An 18806-nucleotide genomic window follows, 5' to 3' on the forward strand; every position below is an offset into this window, starting at 1 on the left:
CGCTCTATCACACGGCCGTCGTCTGGCAAAACTAAGACATGTCATGTGACACGCTCTAAACAAATGAGCAGGCAGAATACTTGCAAGGGGTGTTATAAAATATACTATAGCCTCCAGGCCTTGCGCTTACATAAAAAAAACAGGCCTTGCGATTATCGTAAAAAAAAATCCAGCCCACCCCGCTTGTAAACTGTGGTGTTTACTTGCCCAAAGGAAGTTTTAGTAGGCAAGATTTTAACCATGCACATGTAGTGTCATAACATTAACTTTCCATTGTACTAGTGGTCAAAATAATAAGTAAGCGGTAAAACCCTTGGGTATCCTTGAAATGTACATCCCGTTGAGTAGGGACCTACATGTAGGCAGGGAGAGTACGAAAGTGCTGCGTGGTAACTATGGGGGTACAAACAACCCCTGGGGCTGTTTTCCACATGGATATGAGATACAATGTATACAGCGTGAAAAATAGTTCAGTCATGCAGCCATTTGTGATATGAAAAAAGAACCCACCTATGCAGCAAGCAGGCTTCTTTGCTCCCAGTGCCTTGCCTTAGCTCATTGATGAGACAGGTGAATTTCTCCCTCAGCCCTAGCGTCACATAGACAGTGGAATGAAACATGTGCATGTTGTGCCTGAGCCACGTCAACTGGAACTTGGTAAGGTGCTCTTTCTCCTATAAGTACAAAGTAAAAAAAACAATATGAGAATATGCATCCAGGCCTTGAAATAACTCACAGCACCCACAGCAATAGCCATGGCGCCCTGTGCTTTTGCCGTGGTGCCCTGTGCTTTTGCCTTGATGCCCCCTGCAAGGTTCCAATATTACTTCATTGTACCCATAGATGTGCCCCTCACTAGAGGAAAAATTGCTGTGCCCCTTCAAGGGCGAAATTCAAGTCCTGGGGATCACACTGCACTTTCCTGGAGGTTCGACAAATTGGGCATGAGAGTAACACCTTCCAAGTACTATCAGTGTGTTTCTCAAGACAATCAACCTACACCATGTACACCTCACTATGCCACAACACTATGGCATTTTTGAGGTACATAAAATCTGAGGTCCAGAGCCATAGCCAACGGTAGAGAGCCATAGCCAACAGAAGCCAATGAGAGTGGTAAACTGGAGAAGCCCCCAGCTGTGTTCAATTGCGAATGAATTCCGGAGGTCTCCCTATCCAGAGTTCAAGTCTCGCTCTGGTCGATTTGTCTTTGCTCAACACCATTTAAAAAACAAATTGAATGATGCCATAGATTTTGATGACTTATAGATTAAAAATCAATCTTACCAGTTCATCTAGAACCGCCGAGAGAGTCTTGGCAGCAGAACACAGATCGTCGTACTCCTCCAAGAGCATGCTGACAAACTGCTTGGCTAGATGTAGCGACTTGTAGCCGATGGCCAGCTGGCGACTGAGACGCCCTCCGATCTCCTTCACGTAGTCGTCTACCTCAAGCTCTAGTTGCAGGAAGAGTTGGTGGGGATCGTGGGTACACAGCCGGTGTAGGAGCTCCTTCATGCGGGGTAGGCTCAACTTGGAACTGTCTTCATTCTCTGAAAAGATTGAAGGAGTGAAAGGGGGACTTGGTGACAATGGTTCAAATTCTGGGCCCTTTCAAAGTTTTGGTCTTTTCGGCAATGTTACTTCATGTCTGCTGAAAGGTCAGCAGATCGGTGGATTCTGTTTCAGGGTAAGAACCTTAGTGCTGCTCAGCACTCTGTATAGACCGCAACTAATAATGACATAACCATGATTCAAATACCTGATCCCAAAACATGGCGTCTGTGAGCGTGTGCATGCATGTGCAATACAACAAAATGGCAACACAGAAATCAAATCAGGAACGCTGCGTGCTTTATTGATGTACATGTATGCGTTTAGACAGCATACATGTACATTATGGCCACTTTCATAGCAACAAAGAATTATTCAATACGATCTAAAAATAAGTCCAATGCCATGCATTTTGGCTGTGAAACCACAACTAGGGTCTTTCAAATTGCAAAATAAAATTTGTATCAACAGTGAATGCAGCCAATGGATCATACACAAGTTCAAAGCTGACTTCCTAACATAACTTGGTCGCCACTTGAACCTCACAGAGGTCATTTCCAGGTCACGTGGTGCGTTGTAAGCAAAACAGATGCACCATAAATAGGGCCAGGACATTCCCAGGGTAAAAGTAATGCTCATCTACTACACAGCTTCTTCACATTCAATACATGTAGGTCAGATAATTCCTGTCTCTGTTCCCGTACTTCTCTGTCGTCATACCAAACAATCACTTGTTTCATGGTCCTTTGTAATGCTTTTAATAGATCTCTTTGTCGCTTTGCTGCATATTTTAAAACTCAACACATGTGTTCAGTGACAATGCTTGTATGATCTAATCTAGTAATCTAGGATTGTTTGAGAACTCTTGAGTTAAACCATATTCATAAATACCTCACACAGTTTCACTATTCCTATTGGTGGAGAGCGCGTCACGTGGGTGTGTATAAACCTTTGTTTATGACCAGTAAAAAATGTTGAAAGATGGCCGTCACACGCGAGCTTGCACTTGTGATTGTAAGACAGTTTTTTCATTCCTATTCGTCGAGAGCAACGGCCGGGACAGTTGTGCCACATCACGCGATACGTGCAACGCGCACTGCATTCCCTAATAAGGAGTTGTTTACCCAAGGGCGGCGAAGGACCTTACCATTTCATAGCTGGAGGGGTGCTGTGTTGAAAGAAATCATTGAACAATTATAATTTTTGCATTTATTTTACTTTTTGACCCAAAGTGTTGATGTTTTTTGACCGAAAAGGTATTTATGAATGGGAATCAAAGTGTGTTGATTCTGTTTTCAACTAGTGGTTTAAACCCGCCGAGGCCTGGTTCTTGATAATTTACCTCAACCTCGTCTCAGTAAAATTATCAAGAACCAGGCCTCGTTGGAATTAAACCACTAGTTGAAAACCTCTTCACCACACAATGATTCCTTTAATCGCTTATGGTCCCTTGCAATATTTTAAAAAGGTCTCTCTGTCGCTGTGCAGCTTCTTTTCTACTCATCGTTGTGATTTAAAAGCGCAATATAAGAACCAAGTATTATTATTTATACTGACCTGCCAGAGCGGTACCCGCTTCACAGTAGACGCATCGTACTACATGGCTGAGCTCACTCCAGCTCTCTGCAAGCTGCTGCCGTACCAGTTCTTGTTCTGCAGCTATTTCCCTTCTCTCTCGACACGGTTCACAGCTGCAGGTCGCCTCGCTGCCTTTGACTGCTGCAGTGCCCAGCAGCCCCGCAGGAACATTGAAAGTACCGTCGAGTTTAAGTAAAGGGGATAAGGATGGTTGCAGAAGAAATTCCTGAGGCTGAATGGGAGGAGGGATAAAGACATTTTGGATTATTACAAATATACTTGCAGAACTAAATCAATTTCTACATAAAAAAAAAGAACTATTTTCAAAATGAAGGCAACACTCTTGAGAATAGATCAGGCCTGTATGCTTCGTTTTTGAAAGGGCAAGGGCACCAAGGCATTTTCTCCTTGGTAAAAGGGAATCCTAGGGAAATTGTAAATTTTTACTGGAGCATTTCAATGGCACCAAGGCAATGACCAGGGGGCATGTAGGCATTCGCCTTTGTTGCCCCGTGAAGTATCAGGCCTGATGGATACAACTTTCTGTAGAAAGAAAACTAAATTATCCAGCATGAGGACAACATCAGAGAGAGACGAAATGGCTATACGCCTCTCTTAATATTTATGCATGAGGTACGTCACAAACCCAAAACAAGGCTATGGGCGCAGCCACTGCAAGTGGTGGGGGATGTGTGCCCATAGCCTCATTTTGGGTAAGAATTATGACGTCATGCATAAATATTAAGAGAGTCGTATCGCCTTTGAATGTCACACAAAAGTGCGCTTTACAAATGCTGTTGTTTTGCCTAGAATTATTACGACAAGCTCATTTTACTATTCAACTTTTTGTTCATGTGTGACCCGGGCCACCTGTATTAAATTACACAAAACATAAGAACACAGTTTGTACAAAGGGACGCATCAGCCTGGTGGAAACTTACCAACAGAGGGGGCTGTGAGTTCCGTGTTGCATTTCTCTCATCTTCTTCAACAGTGCGCCTGCAATCTGGGCACAGCCACAACGGGGCCTGCAAAGTACGACAAATACACATTGAATTGAAGTTTGGTCATTTTGTTTTGTGATACACAAGTGAAATTGTTTCTTTGATTTTACAAAGGGTACACTTTTATCTTTTTATGTGATACAAAACCTGATAATAGCATTATTTTATCGATTTGTTCACCCTTCACGGCTGTGTGATATTAGAAGCATTGTGTAGTCAGTGTGCAATGTGCACGGTGTGATATGGACCGTGCAACGTCGGGTTTAATACCACACTGTTGTGGCCATGGATCGACCAATCAGAACGGAGGATTCATGTTTGCTTGAAGATAAATATTAATGCATCCGTACTTCCTACTGAAGATTCTTTTGAGACTATCTGAACCTTGCAGGCATCTACATTGCACAGTACAGTAAGCATTTGAAGTATAAGTTCCTGTGCATGCATTATTTATTATGAAAGATGACTAATTAAGATTTGTCCCTATAAGAATGACCTGAGAAGTGTGATTCAACAGTATGCATGGAATACAGAATGTTGGAACATGTAGTATGCATGTACACACACACGCATAATGATGTCTTCCCTGCCTTAAAGACTCTGGACACTATTGGTAATTGTCAAAGACCAGTCTTCTCACTTGGTGTATCTCAACATATGCATAAAATAACAAACCTGTCAAAATTTGAAATCAGTTAGTCGTCGAAGTTGTGAGATAATAATCAAAGAAAAAACACCCTTGTCACACGAAGTTGTGTGCTTTCAGATGCTTGATTTTGGGACCTCAAAATCTAATTCTGAGGTCCCTAAATCAAACTCTTTTTTTAGTGGAAAATTACTTCTTTCTCGAAATCTACATACAATACTTCAGAAGGAGCCGTTTCTAACAATAATTTATACTATCAACAGCTCTCCATTGCTTGTTATCAAGTTTTTTATGCTGATAATTATTTTGAGTAATTACCAATAGTGTCCAGTGAATTTAACATGCCACAAAAACATGACACTGTACATGTAATATTAAACACCCCCTGAAAGGAAGAATACACGTAATGAGTTTAACCAATCTTATTTTACATGTACATCTCATACAGGCTCTTCATCTTTTCATATTATGGTCATTTTTTGTGTGGATTTCTTATCATGACCATAGCAATAACCTGGGCCCGCTATAGCTGCTTAGCGGCCAATTTTGTGCTTACCCTCGCGATTTCCATTTCATAGCGCTGCTAATCGTATAGCACACGAAAAGGCATGCTAACCTTCCAGTGCTTACCGCACAAAACTAAATGACGTCACTAAATGTAAATCCAGTAAACGCGCAATATGGCTGCCTTATTTTTCTACTAACATGTGAAATACGCTTGCACCTTTAATAGCAAATTTGTTATGCTACAGCAAGCACGAAAATTTGCTTACCACTAAGCTGCGCTATGAAATTGTTGGCCCAGGTACTTAGCAAGTAGAGTACAGCTGCTAAACACACACACACCACTATTAATACTATCATAGACTAGACTCTGAGTAAATAAGATCCGCCAGCGAAAGGGGAAATTTTCCTTAAAATGGGTTGTAATCATTAACGCCCACCCCTTAATCCAACTACTACGATTGACACACCAGCACATTTCCTGTGATACTGAGCTGGCCCAGATAAGATACTGTGGAGGGAACTAATTGCCGCCGGGCCAGTTGTTGAATGCAGATCCTCACAGACGTGTTTGGAATTCATGAATGTTACATATAGGTTGTCTGTAGTTGTCCGAACGATGTGCAACATGAGTACATACTACTATGTACACAATGTTTGGAGCCATCTAAAACACACTGAAAGTGTCAAATTTTCTCCAGGCAATTTTGCTTGATGTTATTCCCCAAATCATGAGTTTTCAGACAATCTGCCCATTTTGGTAAAGTTGTTTGAATGCAGATCAACTTTTTTTATCTTATTATAATTAATAACAAAAAAAATGACGTTTTCTATCCACAAAAAATTCCCTCTTGGTTGTCCTCTAGCAGTGCAAAAGATCAAGAAAATAAAAAAAAATCCAATGTCTATGGAATGTTACTGAAATGTTTTTGAAAGAAAGATGAGTCTTCAGGGTTGTTTTGAAAGTGTCGTTTGTCCGGATGGCTCTGATGTCTGATGGAATGGGCAGATTATTCCACTCCTACCCTACAGCAGCTACTTGGAGTACATATTATTATTATTATTATTGTTTTATTTAAAAACATCCAAACTTGGCAGCCAGAGGTTGAATTGTGTTTAAATATACAGAGCATTTAAGAAAATATATATATTATACTATTTTTAAAATTACAGAAAAAACCTTAAGATATAAAAATATTTATTTAAGTACAAATACAAAATACAAGATGTTCAAAGACTACAATACAAAAATACTTTCCACTAGGGAGGCATAACACACCTCTTGCTATAAACTCTGTTAAGTGCTACCATTCATTTTTTTGAATTATTTTTATGAAAGGGTTTGCCACATCCTCAGAGCCAGTTTCCATCCATTGTGAGGCAATCTTTATTGCTGGCGGAAACATCAATCCCAGGTATATTATTATACAACCCCTTTAAGTGTACATTTTTATTTTAATCCACTGCACTAGATGCCTACACAAAGCCTGCAGTACACATGTCAGTATGTAGACAGACAGTACGCACATTGTCTGCACAGATGGTGGTTTGACTTCCTGTCCTTCACCTCACCCCTCCACTCCTATCTGACCTTTTGTCCTTGGGTCAAGGCTCCCAAATTATGCACAATGAGGCATAGTAGGAGGAGATGGAAAGTGGGTCCTGGATGTTACACAGGGACTAAAACCATTCATGACATGCCCACTTTGTATAGGACTACGTACAATACAGGGCCCAATTCATAGAGCTGCTAAGCACACAAATTTGCTTAGCATGAAATTTCTTCCTTACAATCAAATTTCCACGTAATTATCAGGATAACCAAACAACAGCTGAATACCAGTAACAAGCAATATGCAACAAATGGAAACTTGGTTGGTAATCCTGTTTTTATTACGGAAGAAATTTCATGCTAAGCAAATGTTCGTGCTTAGCAGCGCTATGAAATTGGGCCCAGATGTAAACATAACATCAATGTCTGTAGTCCTACTGCACACGAGAGAACTTTTCAACAGTCACATCATACATTAGCCCGTACTCCAATATCATTCAAGTCGTTTTCGTTTCCACTACCCATCCAAAGTTTTAAGAAGCCTGCCTTACCAAACCACAAACTTTTGCTAGTGAAAGCATTAAGTCTCACATGCTCAAAATACCGTAACTTAGGCCTATATAGCAAATTAATTCACATCTACTTATTCTTATTTACATCTTATCTTATCGCATGTACCATTTTGTAGTTTGATCGTACTTTATAAATTATTAACGGGTAGTCATACATGTACAATTGTACGAAGGGCCAGCAGGCCTGATACTTCACGGAGGCAACGAAGGCGATTGCCTCCGTGTCCCCTGGTCATTGCCTAGGTGCCCTTGAAATGCTCCAGTACAAATTTGCAATTTCATCATAGGGTGCCCTTTACCAAGACGAAAATGCCTTGGTGCCCTTGCCCTTTCAACAACGAAGCATACAGCCCTGGGCCAGTGTTTGCTTGACACACAACATGTACTGTACTGTATTGATTATTCCTTGATTGTATGTTTGTTTACGTTCATGTTCAATGTCATCTTGTTGTATGACAAGTATAGAAAAGTCAAGCAATACCTCATGTGGTACCTCCATTTGTACAAATCATAAAATTATAATTCTCCAAGGATAAAACTTTAAAAAATCTTCAAAATAAAAACATGAAATGTGTGCAATTTTACCCCAAAGTAGGCCAATAAGAAAATAAATGTCTTTTGAAAAAGGTCTATAAAAATGTCTGATAATCCATCAAAAGCCTATGAATGGAGCAGCATTGAGCTGTTAGATTGAAGAACCAGGAGTCATAATTTCTCACCGAATGGCTAGTTTAGTGTTGAAAAAAACTGTCAAAGGACATGGTCAAACTCTGCCTAGGCTAAAGTCAGACAGAGCCGTGTACATGTATCACTTTCTATCATGTAAATATAGGCCTACACATAGCGAAAACATTAATGTAGTTTCCGATAGACACCATCTTTACAAGCAACTTGGGTGGTGCCCTGGGCAGCATCATGCATTCAAATTTGTTCTTTGGTCCAAGTTATTCACCTACAAAACATGTACTATGTATTGAGCAAGGAATTGTACAAAAGTCTTGTGTGCTGAATGCAGTATTTGTACACTCCGTAATGGATGCACGTACATGTAGATCAGCCCGTAAAGATAAAACTACACTGGTCATGTGACATCAAGTACATTACTTTGTGTATGTAGGAACTGCATAAAGTACAGCTACATGTAGTCATCACGGTGCTTTCTTCAAACCTTTCCATTTCGTATTTCCACCATGCACAAAGTTTGAAACCTTCTTAATGTAAATGTTAAAGACACTGTATGTCTGATATTATGTCAATACAGTGCAGGCTAAAACAAGTCAAACACATAAACATTACACATGACAATTAATAGTGTTTTGTTAGTCTGATACTAGATACTGTATAAAAAACAAGGAAGGTACATATTATACAGTACATATGTCGTGCATAGCACTTTATATTAGCACTAAATTAAGACTGATCTAAATGCACTACAAAACTGCATTCTGAGCTTTCGAAGCTCTCCTTCATCAGGATGCAAAATGTACCTAATAACACATAAACTTTGGTGAATGGAAACCGGGTGACTCACTTCTGGAAAAAGACCTTCCTTTAAATGTAAAGTCAATTTGCTTCACGACCTTCCATCAGCTGTGCTATGACCTCCGAGTCTGACTAGACATGTACACTGTACGTGCCCAGAAAGAAGTCAATCGCCTAACCGGTGCTTCGTTTGGAGGAAGTCCAACAACTGTTTTATGTTTTGAAGTACGAAAAACCTTTTGTCTTCTTCTACATTTAGTGTAGTACATTACATACATGACATTGTATGTGTACAACATCTGTTATAAGTTGCAGGCCTGGAACTTTGTCTGCTGAAAGGGCAATGGACCACTTACATTTTGCAAAGGGGCACTTCCATTGGAAAATCTTAAAGTCAATGGACTAAGCTTGGGGGATATTACTTAGGGGCAACAAAGGCACTGGCCTTCATGGCCCTGCGTGGAATCCCAGACCTGAAGTTGTACAGAAGAACTGGAAAGGCCTCCCCAGTGGCAAGCCTAAAGACTTAAAAACAAATTTCCAGATCCGCTCTTCTGAGAATTGTTTACAAAACACACCCGCCCTTTCTAGTAAAACTAAGACATACAATGTACCATGTGACGCTCTCTAAACCAATGAAAAGGCAGAATATTTGTGAGGGGTGTTAATACAAGTTTATATTAATGGACAGCAAATCTGAGGGGACTGAGGCCAGTAAATTCCAGATCGTTATAAAAGTCTGGGGGTCTTGTGTTTTCCAATTGAATATTAATACCTCACTACTGGGTTTATTAATAGTTGACTGTTCAGTGCATTTGAACAAAATAATATTGGAATTTGCACTAAATTATTAGGCCTACTACTGGATGTTATGTTAATATTTTATATGACACGTACCTGGGTTATAATGGACTGGTTGCTGTCTTTAGCGTCTGCAGTGACCGGGGGTATCTTTTGGGCGGTCAGGTCTGGGCGTTCCCTCCTACAGAGCAGACAGTGTTCTCCATCTTGTTGAAGGTACGGGTTGTTGGCTCGCATGGGCAGTTTGGTCAAGGGCTGTTTTGAAAAATGAGCAAATTTCAATAAAGATAAATTAAATGGAACGTTTAACACAATCATTTTGCATCATAAAAAAGCTAGTTTATACTTTCTACCAAATTGTCACAAAAAAATCACAAGTTCACAATTAAAGACACTGGACACTATTGGTAATTGTCAAGGACCAGTCTTCTCACTTGGTGTTTCTCTCAACATGCATAAAATAACAAACCTGTGAAAATTTGAACTCAATTGGTCGTCGAGTTGCGCGATAATAATGAAAGAAAAAAACACCCTTGTCACATGAAGTTGTGTGTTTCAGATGGTTGATTTCGGGACCTCAAAATCTAATTCTGAGGTCTCGAAATCAAAATAGAAATCAAAATAGAAATAGCGAAACTGTCCTATCGTCAGTTCCTTAGAACTACAGACGTGTTTAATAAAAGTGCATGATTTTCATAAAAATGCTTGATAAATTGAGTTGATTGATGTTTCCCCAAAGATAAACGCGAAACATGATGTTGCAGTAGGCCTAGAGATTGATAACTTATTACAACAACTTGTGTTTTTTTCATTTTTTTTTTATTCAACGCCCTTTCGATACTCCTCGACATTAAATTACAAATGAGGACCAAAATAGCAGTGAGCCGATGAAAGTGGTTTTAAATATCCACGATCATGAATAAAAATTAAAAGTAAAGTACAGAGATAATCTCACTTAATATGAAATTAAAATTGTATGAATATTTGATGAAGATATCAATCATCTTTTTAGCTTGCAATCCATGAGAGCCCTTGATATACATGTACATGTACAGGCTCAATGTACAACAAATTCTGATACACACGTGTACGTTTGTAGACATTGTACATGTACAAAGTACATACATGTAGTGTACATTGTACATCAACAATGCGAGTCAAGGCCAACACTTACGTAGTACACCAAACTCATGCTGGTGTTATTAGCAGAGTGTGTGTTCAAGATCCAGTCTTGACGTGTCCTTTTAAAAGCAAGAGCCAAGACCCTTCAACCATTTGTTTTCAAAGTCTTTCAGATGGGTTGATTCGAACAGCCGAAGGTCCTGTTTGATGTATTATAGACAGTACACGTAGGCAATCACTGACCATGGTCATTGTTGTGATGTTTTCAGAATGTAAGACCTTTTACATTTTAAACCTTTATCATGGCACAGCCATCGTGATCATGTTCAATTCCAGGCCTCAAATTTCGTCTTTAAGAGGGCAAGGCCATTTTAATTTTTAATAGGGCACTTCCTTTGGAAAATCTTAAAGTCTACGGGAAACTTTTGAAGAAGCACCAAGGCCAAGCAAGACCAGAGCAACACGGGGCCATGGACTCCGTGGACTACGTGGTCTCCGTGGTCTCCGTGGTCTCCGAGAAATGACATGGGGCATGGAAGCAATCGCTTTTATTGCCTCCGTGAAGTTTCAGGCCTGCTTGCCCTCTTGAGATCCCAGACCTGCATTTCAAGGGGCATCAAGGCAATGACTAGGGGCACGGAGGCAACTGTCTCTATGAAGTATCAGGCCTGGGACTCTAGCTTTCAAAGAGTATTTACATCTGTGTGAAAATGATTTTAAATTGAATTAGAGGGAGGATGTCTTCCAAAGAGGAAACAAGCTCTGGAAAATGGAGCCATCACATCCTTGAATAGTTGAGTCCTGTCTTTTTTTTTCTTTCTTTTTCTTTTTTAAATAAAACATTATGAACATCATTATTTTATTGACCCACCAATCCACATCTTAAAAAGATTAATAATGCTTAGCATTGAATTATTCTTAATGGACCCTTACCTAATGCAAATTTTAAAAACAATAGTGCGATTGAATGCCCTCAGTTACATTTTGGTTTCTCCGCGTTACATAAATCTAAATCAAGAATGGGTTGACATGGTTGAGTAACGGGTGTGGCATGAGCTCACTTTAAAAAAACATAAAAACAAATGTTTTATTAATCACGCAGAGAATCCAATCATCAGTCCCCAATTTCATAGAGCTGCTTTTAAAGCACAAAAAGTAGTTTAAAGGATTTGGGTACTTTTTCAAAATGTCCACAGATTTACATTAAACTTACAGGGTTTAAAGACAATGGTAGTGGAAAGCTTCCACTCAAATATTACTAACTGAGGTTCTGTAGTTTTTGAGAAATTGGTAAAACAAGTCACAAAATAATTTTCGTCTCAAAGTCAAAGGAGACAAAAATTATTTTAGCATGTAAAATCCCATTAACCAGTTAATGGTATTATACCAAAAACATAGCATAACTGGAATACGATTTGACATGCTAAAACTGAGACAAACTGATTTTACTCAAAAACTACACCTTCCCCCAGTAAGTAAAGTATCAAGGGAAGCTTTCTACTATCATATTATATAAATCTTCAAACTATGTAAGTTTAATGTAAATCTGTGGACATTGTGTTTTGTGTTAGGTAAAAGTACATCTATAGACCCTTTAACACAACAAATTATGCTTAGCAGACTAAGGTTACCAGCCAATGTCACAGGGTTTTATTTTGGCCTACGGCCCATCAGAAATCAAACACTTTTGTCAATGTCATTTGGATGATTGTTTTAAAAGAAAGAAATATGTTCCACCATGGAACACATAATATTTACACAGAGCTGTGTAATTTTAGAGTAAAATTCCTAGCATTCTCAGACAAAATATTTTGACAGTAAATTACCCTTTCATATGAAAAATATCGGGCTGCAAAAAAAAAAAAAATCAAGACCAAAACCGTTCCTAGTATCTTGTGCCTGTTCATATCCAGGTCAGGTACATGTACTGTACAGTCATGTATGTCAGTACATGTATGTAAGCAGCAGACATTGCACATAAACAAATGTTTCGTTGAATATTATTTAATTCGCAATGTGCAGTTCTTTGTATGTATCACACATAGTCTAAACAGTCAGACAGTATGCAATGTCACTGCCAGTGAAAAGGAACCTTCCATGTGTTTTATACACTTTTCCATAATGTACAATGCACATTTTTTTAACTAGGATTTATTCTCAGTGTTTTTTAATCATTGATTGTTGTGTACAAATTCTGCATAATTATACATGTTTACTGTATTTTCTATTGAGTGTTTTAATTGTATGGATTTTAATATGTTTTCTTTTCATTGTTCAGCGCCCAGGAGCATGTTTACATGGATAGGCGCTTTATAAATTTCCATTATTATTATTATTATTATTATTATTATTATTATTATTATTATTATTATTATTATTATTATTATTATTATTATTATTAATATTATTATTGTTATTATTATTATTATTATTATTATTATTATTATTATTATTATTATTATTATTATTATTATTATTATTATTATTATTATTATTATTATTATTATTATTATTATTATTATTATTATTATTATTATTATTATGTACATGTGTGTGTACAAAGGAACAGAGCTTTTCAAGATTTTATGGGCCTATAATTAGCCATATAGCTGTCCACTATAAATTGCTTTTACAATATAAGTGTGTGTACAATATCCTGGCCCTAGTCATGTGCAGTATGTATCCAAAGTACATACTGCACAAATGTACGTCCAAGTGTAGTCTGCAATGCCGAACTCATTCCAACCCAATATGCAGTGTAAGGGACGACACACAGCGTGAATCCTTAACACACACAGCAAGCTCCGGGATTATGACTACTCTATTGATCACAAGTTTAAAGGAGTACATGTATGGGTCTCCGTCCATGTTGTCAGTGTTTCATGTACTCTCCATCATAGAGTTATATATAATAAACAAGAGGGCGCACTGGTGATGCTGCTTGCACAGACGCGACAAGACCACAAGGAGACACGCGCGCGCCATTCCGTACGCGCGTTGAATAAGAAGTACACAATGGAGTTTGTGATTATTGAACGCTACGCGATGCTGTTTTAACAACTTACAAAATGGCCGAACAAACACACGCTGTGCGATGCTGTTTTGTCAAATTAGAGAATGGCCGCATGCGCGCATGCCGGGTCGCGTATATAGGCCAGTGCGCCCTCTAGTTCTTATATATAACTATATGACTCTCCATACACATCACAACAAGGTTGGCACAACACAATCATAAAGAAGGGGTGTCATAGCCGAGCGGATACACTGAATTCAAGCTCTGGTGATTCTGTACAGCAGAGTGTGGGTTCGAATCCCGGTCATGACACTTGTGTCCCTGAGCAAGACACTTCACTCTCATTGCTTCTCTCCACCCAGGGGTAAATGGGTACCTATGAGGGCAGAGTTGGTTCTTGTGATTGATTAGCTTAGTGCGCTACATATTTGGCAGCACAGGCTGTTTACTCCCCAGGGAGCTGAGATGGTTTAAGGAATCATTTAAGGCCCAGTGACCAGGGGTAATAATGTTTAAGCGCCATGAGCGTCACTGCGTGACGGACCTGAACACTATATAAGAATACACTATTATTATTATTAGAAACTTTTTCGAAAACATTATGTGACAAAAAGACACCCTCCGACCTTTGTGGTACATTGAAAACATGTTTTTAAATGCATGAATGTTCTACCAGAAAAAAAGGTCCATCACTTACATGTAGTACAACGACCTTTCTGAACAAAATGTTTTTAAATGCAGTGCACTTTTATGTTGAGTTCAAAATGTCATGTTTTACAGATGTAAACAAAATGTGCAACTCTTTTTTTGTGACTTCACGGAGACAAATGAGGCAAACCGACATTACACAAGAAATGTTTCTGAACCACATTTGCGCCAAATACCGTATGATGCATTCAAAAATTGATTCGCAATTGCCATAGATTTGTAAACTATGCAGATGACAAACGCTTGAGCGTCACGGCCGGCACCAGATAAAACAGACCAATGTTTCCTTTTTTTGCCAACCAGTATTGTTCAAGATGTGCAATTAACAAAATTCATTTTATTGCCTTTGGGCTATTGTCACAATGCCCCCAGTTCATTGCCTTGGTGCACCCCTAGATACATGCTCCTGTACAACAGAAACAATAGAGGTGCCCTTCCCCAGAAAGAAAGTACCATGCCCTTTTCAAGACTGGCAAGAATCAGGCCTGACTGTTGTTGCCCCAATCCATCCACTACATTTAAATCACACTGCATTACGGCAAGAGCACCTTATCACCCTGTGGCCTTACACCCCCCCCCACCCCACCCTACCACAATCCTCAACCCTTTGCTCTTCCTGTACACATTTCTATACAGCAAAGTGCACCACCGCTCAACAGTACCTTGTGAATTTCCATCACGATAAGCAAACATAAAGATCAACTGGAGCATGAAACAATCAAGAAATTGTATTAAAAGATAAATATAAATGCCACTTCGGTTACAGATTTTGCTCGTCTGCCAGCAGGTTTTTTATGCGGCTGCCCCAAATCTTTGAATTGATCTTCCGTATGCATGAAATTTGTCATGGTTGTTCACTTACTCAATTTAAAAAACATCGGTCAATTAAACTAAGGTTCAAATTTGATGCAGTGCCATTTTATGCAAAAACACATTTTTAAAGTTGCATTTTTGAAAATTTTTCTCTGACAAAATTTTGACAGTGATGAAAGATGATGCTAACTTGCTACTCAGAAAAAATAAATAAGTCACAAAAAATAAGTAGGCCTACATGTACCCCCCCCCCCCCAAAAAAAATGCACGCCTGGAATTTGGGCAGGGCGACCCAGGCATCATGCGTTCACTGTGAACTATGCTGGCGGTAGCAGGAACATGGACTAAGCACAACATATAAATTGGGTGGGGGGAGTGCTCAATAAAAAAATTATGAAATTATAAACAATGCTAATTAAGCTCACAATAACTTGAAGTTGACTATTAACTAACTGATGATCCATGTACAATTCGATCACATTTGAATTCCTTTTCCTTTTTTACCTGTGATAACATGTGACAACCATGACCACAGGCTCCAAATTAACACAGGACTGCAGGCCCAAGACCAGTTGTTTTAGCCTTGTGTTGGTAAACTAGGGACAAGACAAGTCTAGTGGTCTTGTGTTTTTCAATTGACAAAAATTACTTTTCAGATGAAGAGTTTAAAAATTGACCCTCTAAGCACCATGGGTGTCCAAAATATACGTTACCCAATTTAATCCAAACTGGGCTTGCGTTCACATGGTACAGTGAAAGTTTATTCTTGTCTAGTGGAATATAAACTGACCAACGTGGTTGATTGTTTTACCGGGTCATGCATTGTCAACCCTTACCGATTGCTTGTTCCAGTTCATCACATTGTGTGTGTATTTACGCACGGTTTACCTATCCCAATGGAACACCTGGGCGAACCCCTTCTCTTTTCGATAAGTGCACTGGGTTCTTTTACATGCATTTACACAACACATGGGACCAACGGTTTTACTTCCCATCCGAAGGTTAAGTGTCTTGCTTAAGGACATAGGGGATTTGAACCACACTCTGCTGATCAGAAACACCGAGTTTGAATTCGGTGCTCTTAACCTGTCTACGGCACCCAGAGCTACCAGCCAATAAAGTCATCGTGTGAGAGCCCACTCACGGCAGGCGCGGTCCTGGAAGACCCACCAAGACCATGCTCAAGACCCTGATTGAAGACACCGGAGTAATCAACAAGGAGGAGCAAATCAGCTCTGTATGCAGGATAGAGTTGTGTGGCATGTCAGACATAGAGCCCGACTCAAACATGCGGCAACGCGACAACTTGGGTCGACTGAGTGAGTAAGTGAGTGCTCTTAACCGCTCGGCCAGGACACTTCCATGTAGTAACGAACAATGTAATTTTCAGCAATCTCATGGGTTTGAGTAATGAAGTACAATGAACTACATGAATTGCATACCTGTGGAATGTTGTCAAGATCCAACTCAGACAATGTAGCGGACACTTTGGCAGCTGTTAGTATCTGGGGAGGATAAAAGACAAACCAATAATATTATAAATAAACAATCAAAAACACATCAAAACTAAACCTTTCAAAATATAAGACTAGATGATTTATATTGTTTACATGGATTTTTAAAATAAAATAATACAAATCTTAAAGTCAATGGGAAACTTTTGAAGGGGCACCAAAAGTAAGGCCAATACCATGGGCAACGGAGGCTGTATCCTTCGTGGCCTGCGTGTAATTCCAGGCCTGACATATTATCAGATACAACCACCACTGCCTATTTGTGGGTGGGGCTTAATACGGTTGGTCTATTAGACCATGATTGGACTGAGCTACATTTATAAGTACACCACCCCTACTGAAATATCAGTGTCAGTCTGTGTACATACCTGTACATGTATACTACCATTTCTGAGGAAACTCTCACCTATCTCTATTTACTTCATTATTCAAAAGATTCTACTAAGTTACAAATGAGTTAGCATCCACCTGTACAACATTGGTTTTCTTTTTATTTACCTACATAAAGTTCTTTGAAAAAATTACATGTATGTGACACTCTACAGAAAAAAACCCTGAGCACTCAACAACAGTGAAAAGTTTAAGAAGTTTTTCCTAACTGGATATAATAATAATGACAATATGAACAGGTGTACATTAGTGCTGGGCGAATAGTGAAATTTTGTTATTCGGATACCGCTGGCCAACTATCCGAAATTAACCGGATATTCGAATAGTTTTTTTTCGCCGCTAGAGGGCGCTATTTAAAAAAAAAATTTTACAAAAATATTAAAAAAATTTGCCTCTAGAGGGCGCTGTTCGTTTGTGAATGAGATCTTATGGGCGGATTGATATTAGTTTCAGACAGTGTCGCTCGGTTCATTCATAAAAATGACCGGATCTAATTTAAAGATGGCGATTTGCTTTTTCTTTTGATCGTGATTGACTCTACGTGAAGGAAAACTTTTGTAATCTTTGAACAAATTACGTCAGAAATGTCATTGTTTTAACTCTTCATGGAGGTAAGCATAGTTAAATACTTAATATATGCTGTTTTATGTTGTCTTAATAGAAGTTTCATAAGGATTCAGACAAAACATTCATATCAGTTGTCGCCCGACGTCCGCGGATATTCGGATATTAAAGAATATCCGGTTACTCGGTTGTAATTACAGAATTATCCGGTTTGTGAGTAGGTATTCACGCCCTATGCGGATATCCGGTTAAGAAAAAAAAGGCATTCGCGGTTACGGATAGGAAAACCTATTCGCCATTAACCGGATATTCGAATAATTCGCCCAGGCCTAGTGTACATACAGCACATACATGTACATGTATAGAGCGCTCAGTATCTGACAAAGAAATGCCATTTAAGCCTTTTTGAGGTATGGCAGACGCGATACGGAACGCGCGTCACACGCGGCGTGACTTATGCCACGCTCACCATGTTGGTGGTCATTAGGTTTACGCGTAAACTCCCGCGTCGCCTAAAATGCGCACTTCACTGTCTGAATAACACATGTTCTAATTCTATGGTCAATACGCACAAATTTACCCAAACCTTACAGTGTTGTAGCAGTTGTGTCCGCCATATCTGAAAAAGGCTTATTCAAGGGCGCCAATTCGCAAAGTCAAAAGTCCAGGAACAATGTAAGTGAGTACACTATTCAACTCCTTCTTTCTCCTACATGAACTTGTACCCCCAATCCACCATCTACTTAAATAAAATATTCTTTGTTCTGCTGAATCTTCTACTGTTTGCACTCCTGTCTTTTCAACCCTTTTGCACCTGACTGCTTACTGTCAGATGTCTGTGTGTTGCGCTGGCATTTAGTCTTTGGGATTATACGCTACAGTTTTAAATTGAAGGCAGGGTAAGCTTGGGCGATATCGATTTATTTTATTCACGATATATCGCCGACAATATATCGCGATATTCGATATAATCGCGATTAATTAAATTT

At 39.2% G+C, this 18806-nt stretch overlaps 1 protein-coding gene across 2 annotated transcripts in view; it reads right to left on the reverse strand.

The window, feature by feature from the left end:
- Positions 1–18806, reverse strand: part of LOC139940558 (uncharacterized) — a 55242-nt gene that overhangs the window by 31950 nt on the left and 4486 nt on the right. For both annotated transcript variants that reach the window (XM_071936859.1, XM_071936858.1), the window contains exons 2-7: positions 16792–16854; positions 9790–9948; positions 4074–4160; positions 3112–3364; positions 1288–1553; positions 511–674 (exon numbers count right to left, since the gene is read on the reverse strand). In XM_071936859.1, coding sequence (XP_071792960.1) covers positions 511–674; positions 1288–1553; positions 3112–3364; positions 4074–4160; positions 9790–9948; positions 16792–16854 — 992 coding nt within the window. The remainder of the gene's footprint in view (positions 1–510; positions 675–1287; positions 1554–3111; positions 3365–4073; positions 4161–9789; positions 9949–16791; positions 16855–18806) is intronic.

Source organism: Asterias amurensis, chromosome 8 (assembly GCF_032118995.1).
Source record: "Asterias amurensis chromosome 8, ASM3211899v1".
Lineage (NCBI taxonomy): Eukaryota > Metazoa > Echinodermata > Asteroidea > Forcipulatida > Asteriidae > Asterias > Asterias amurensis.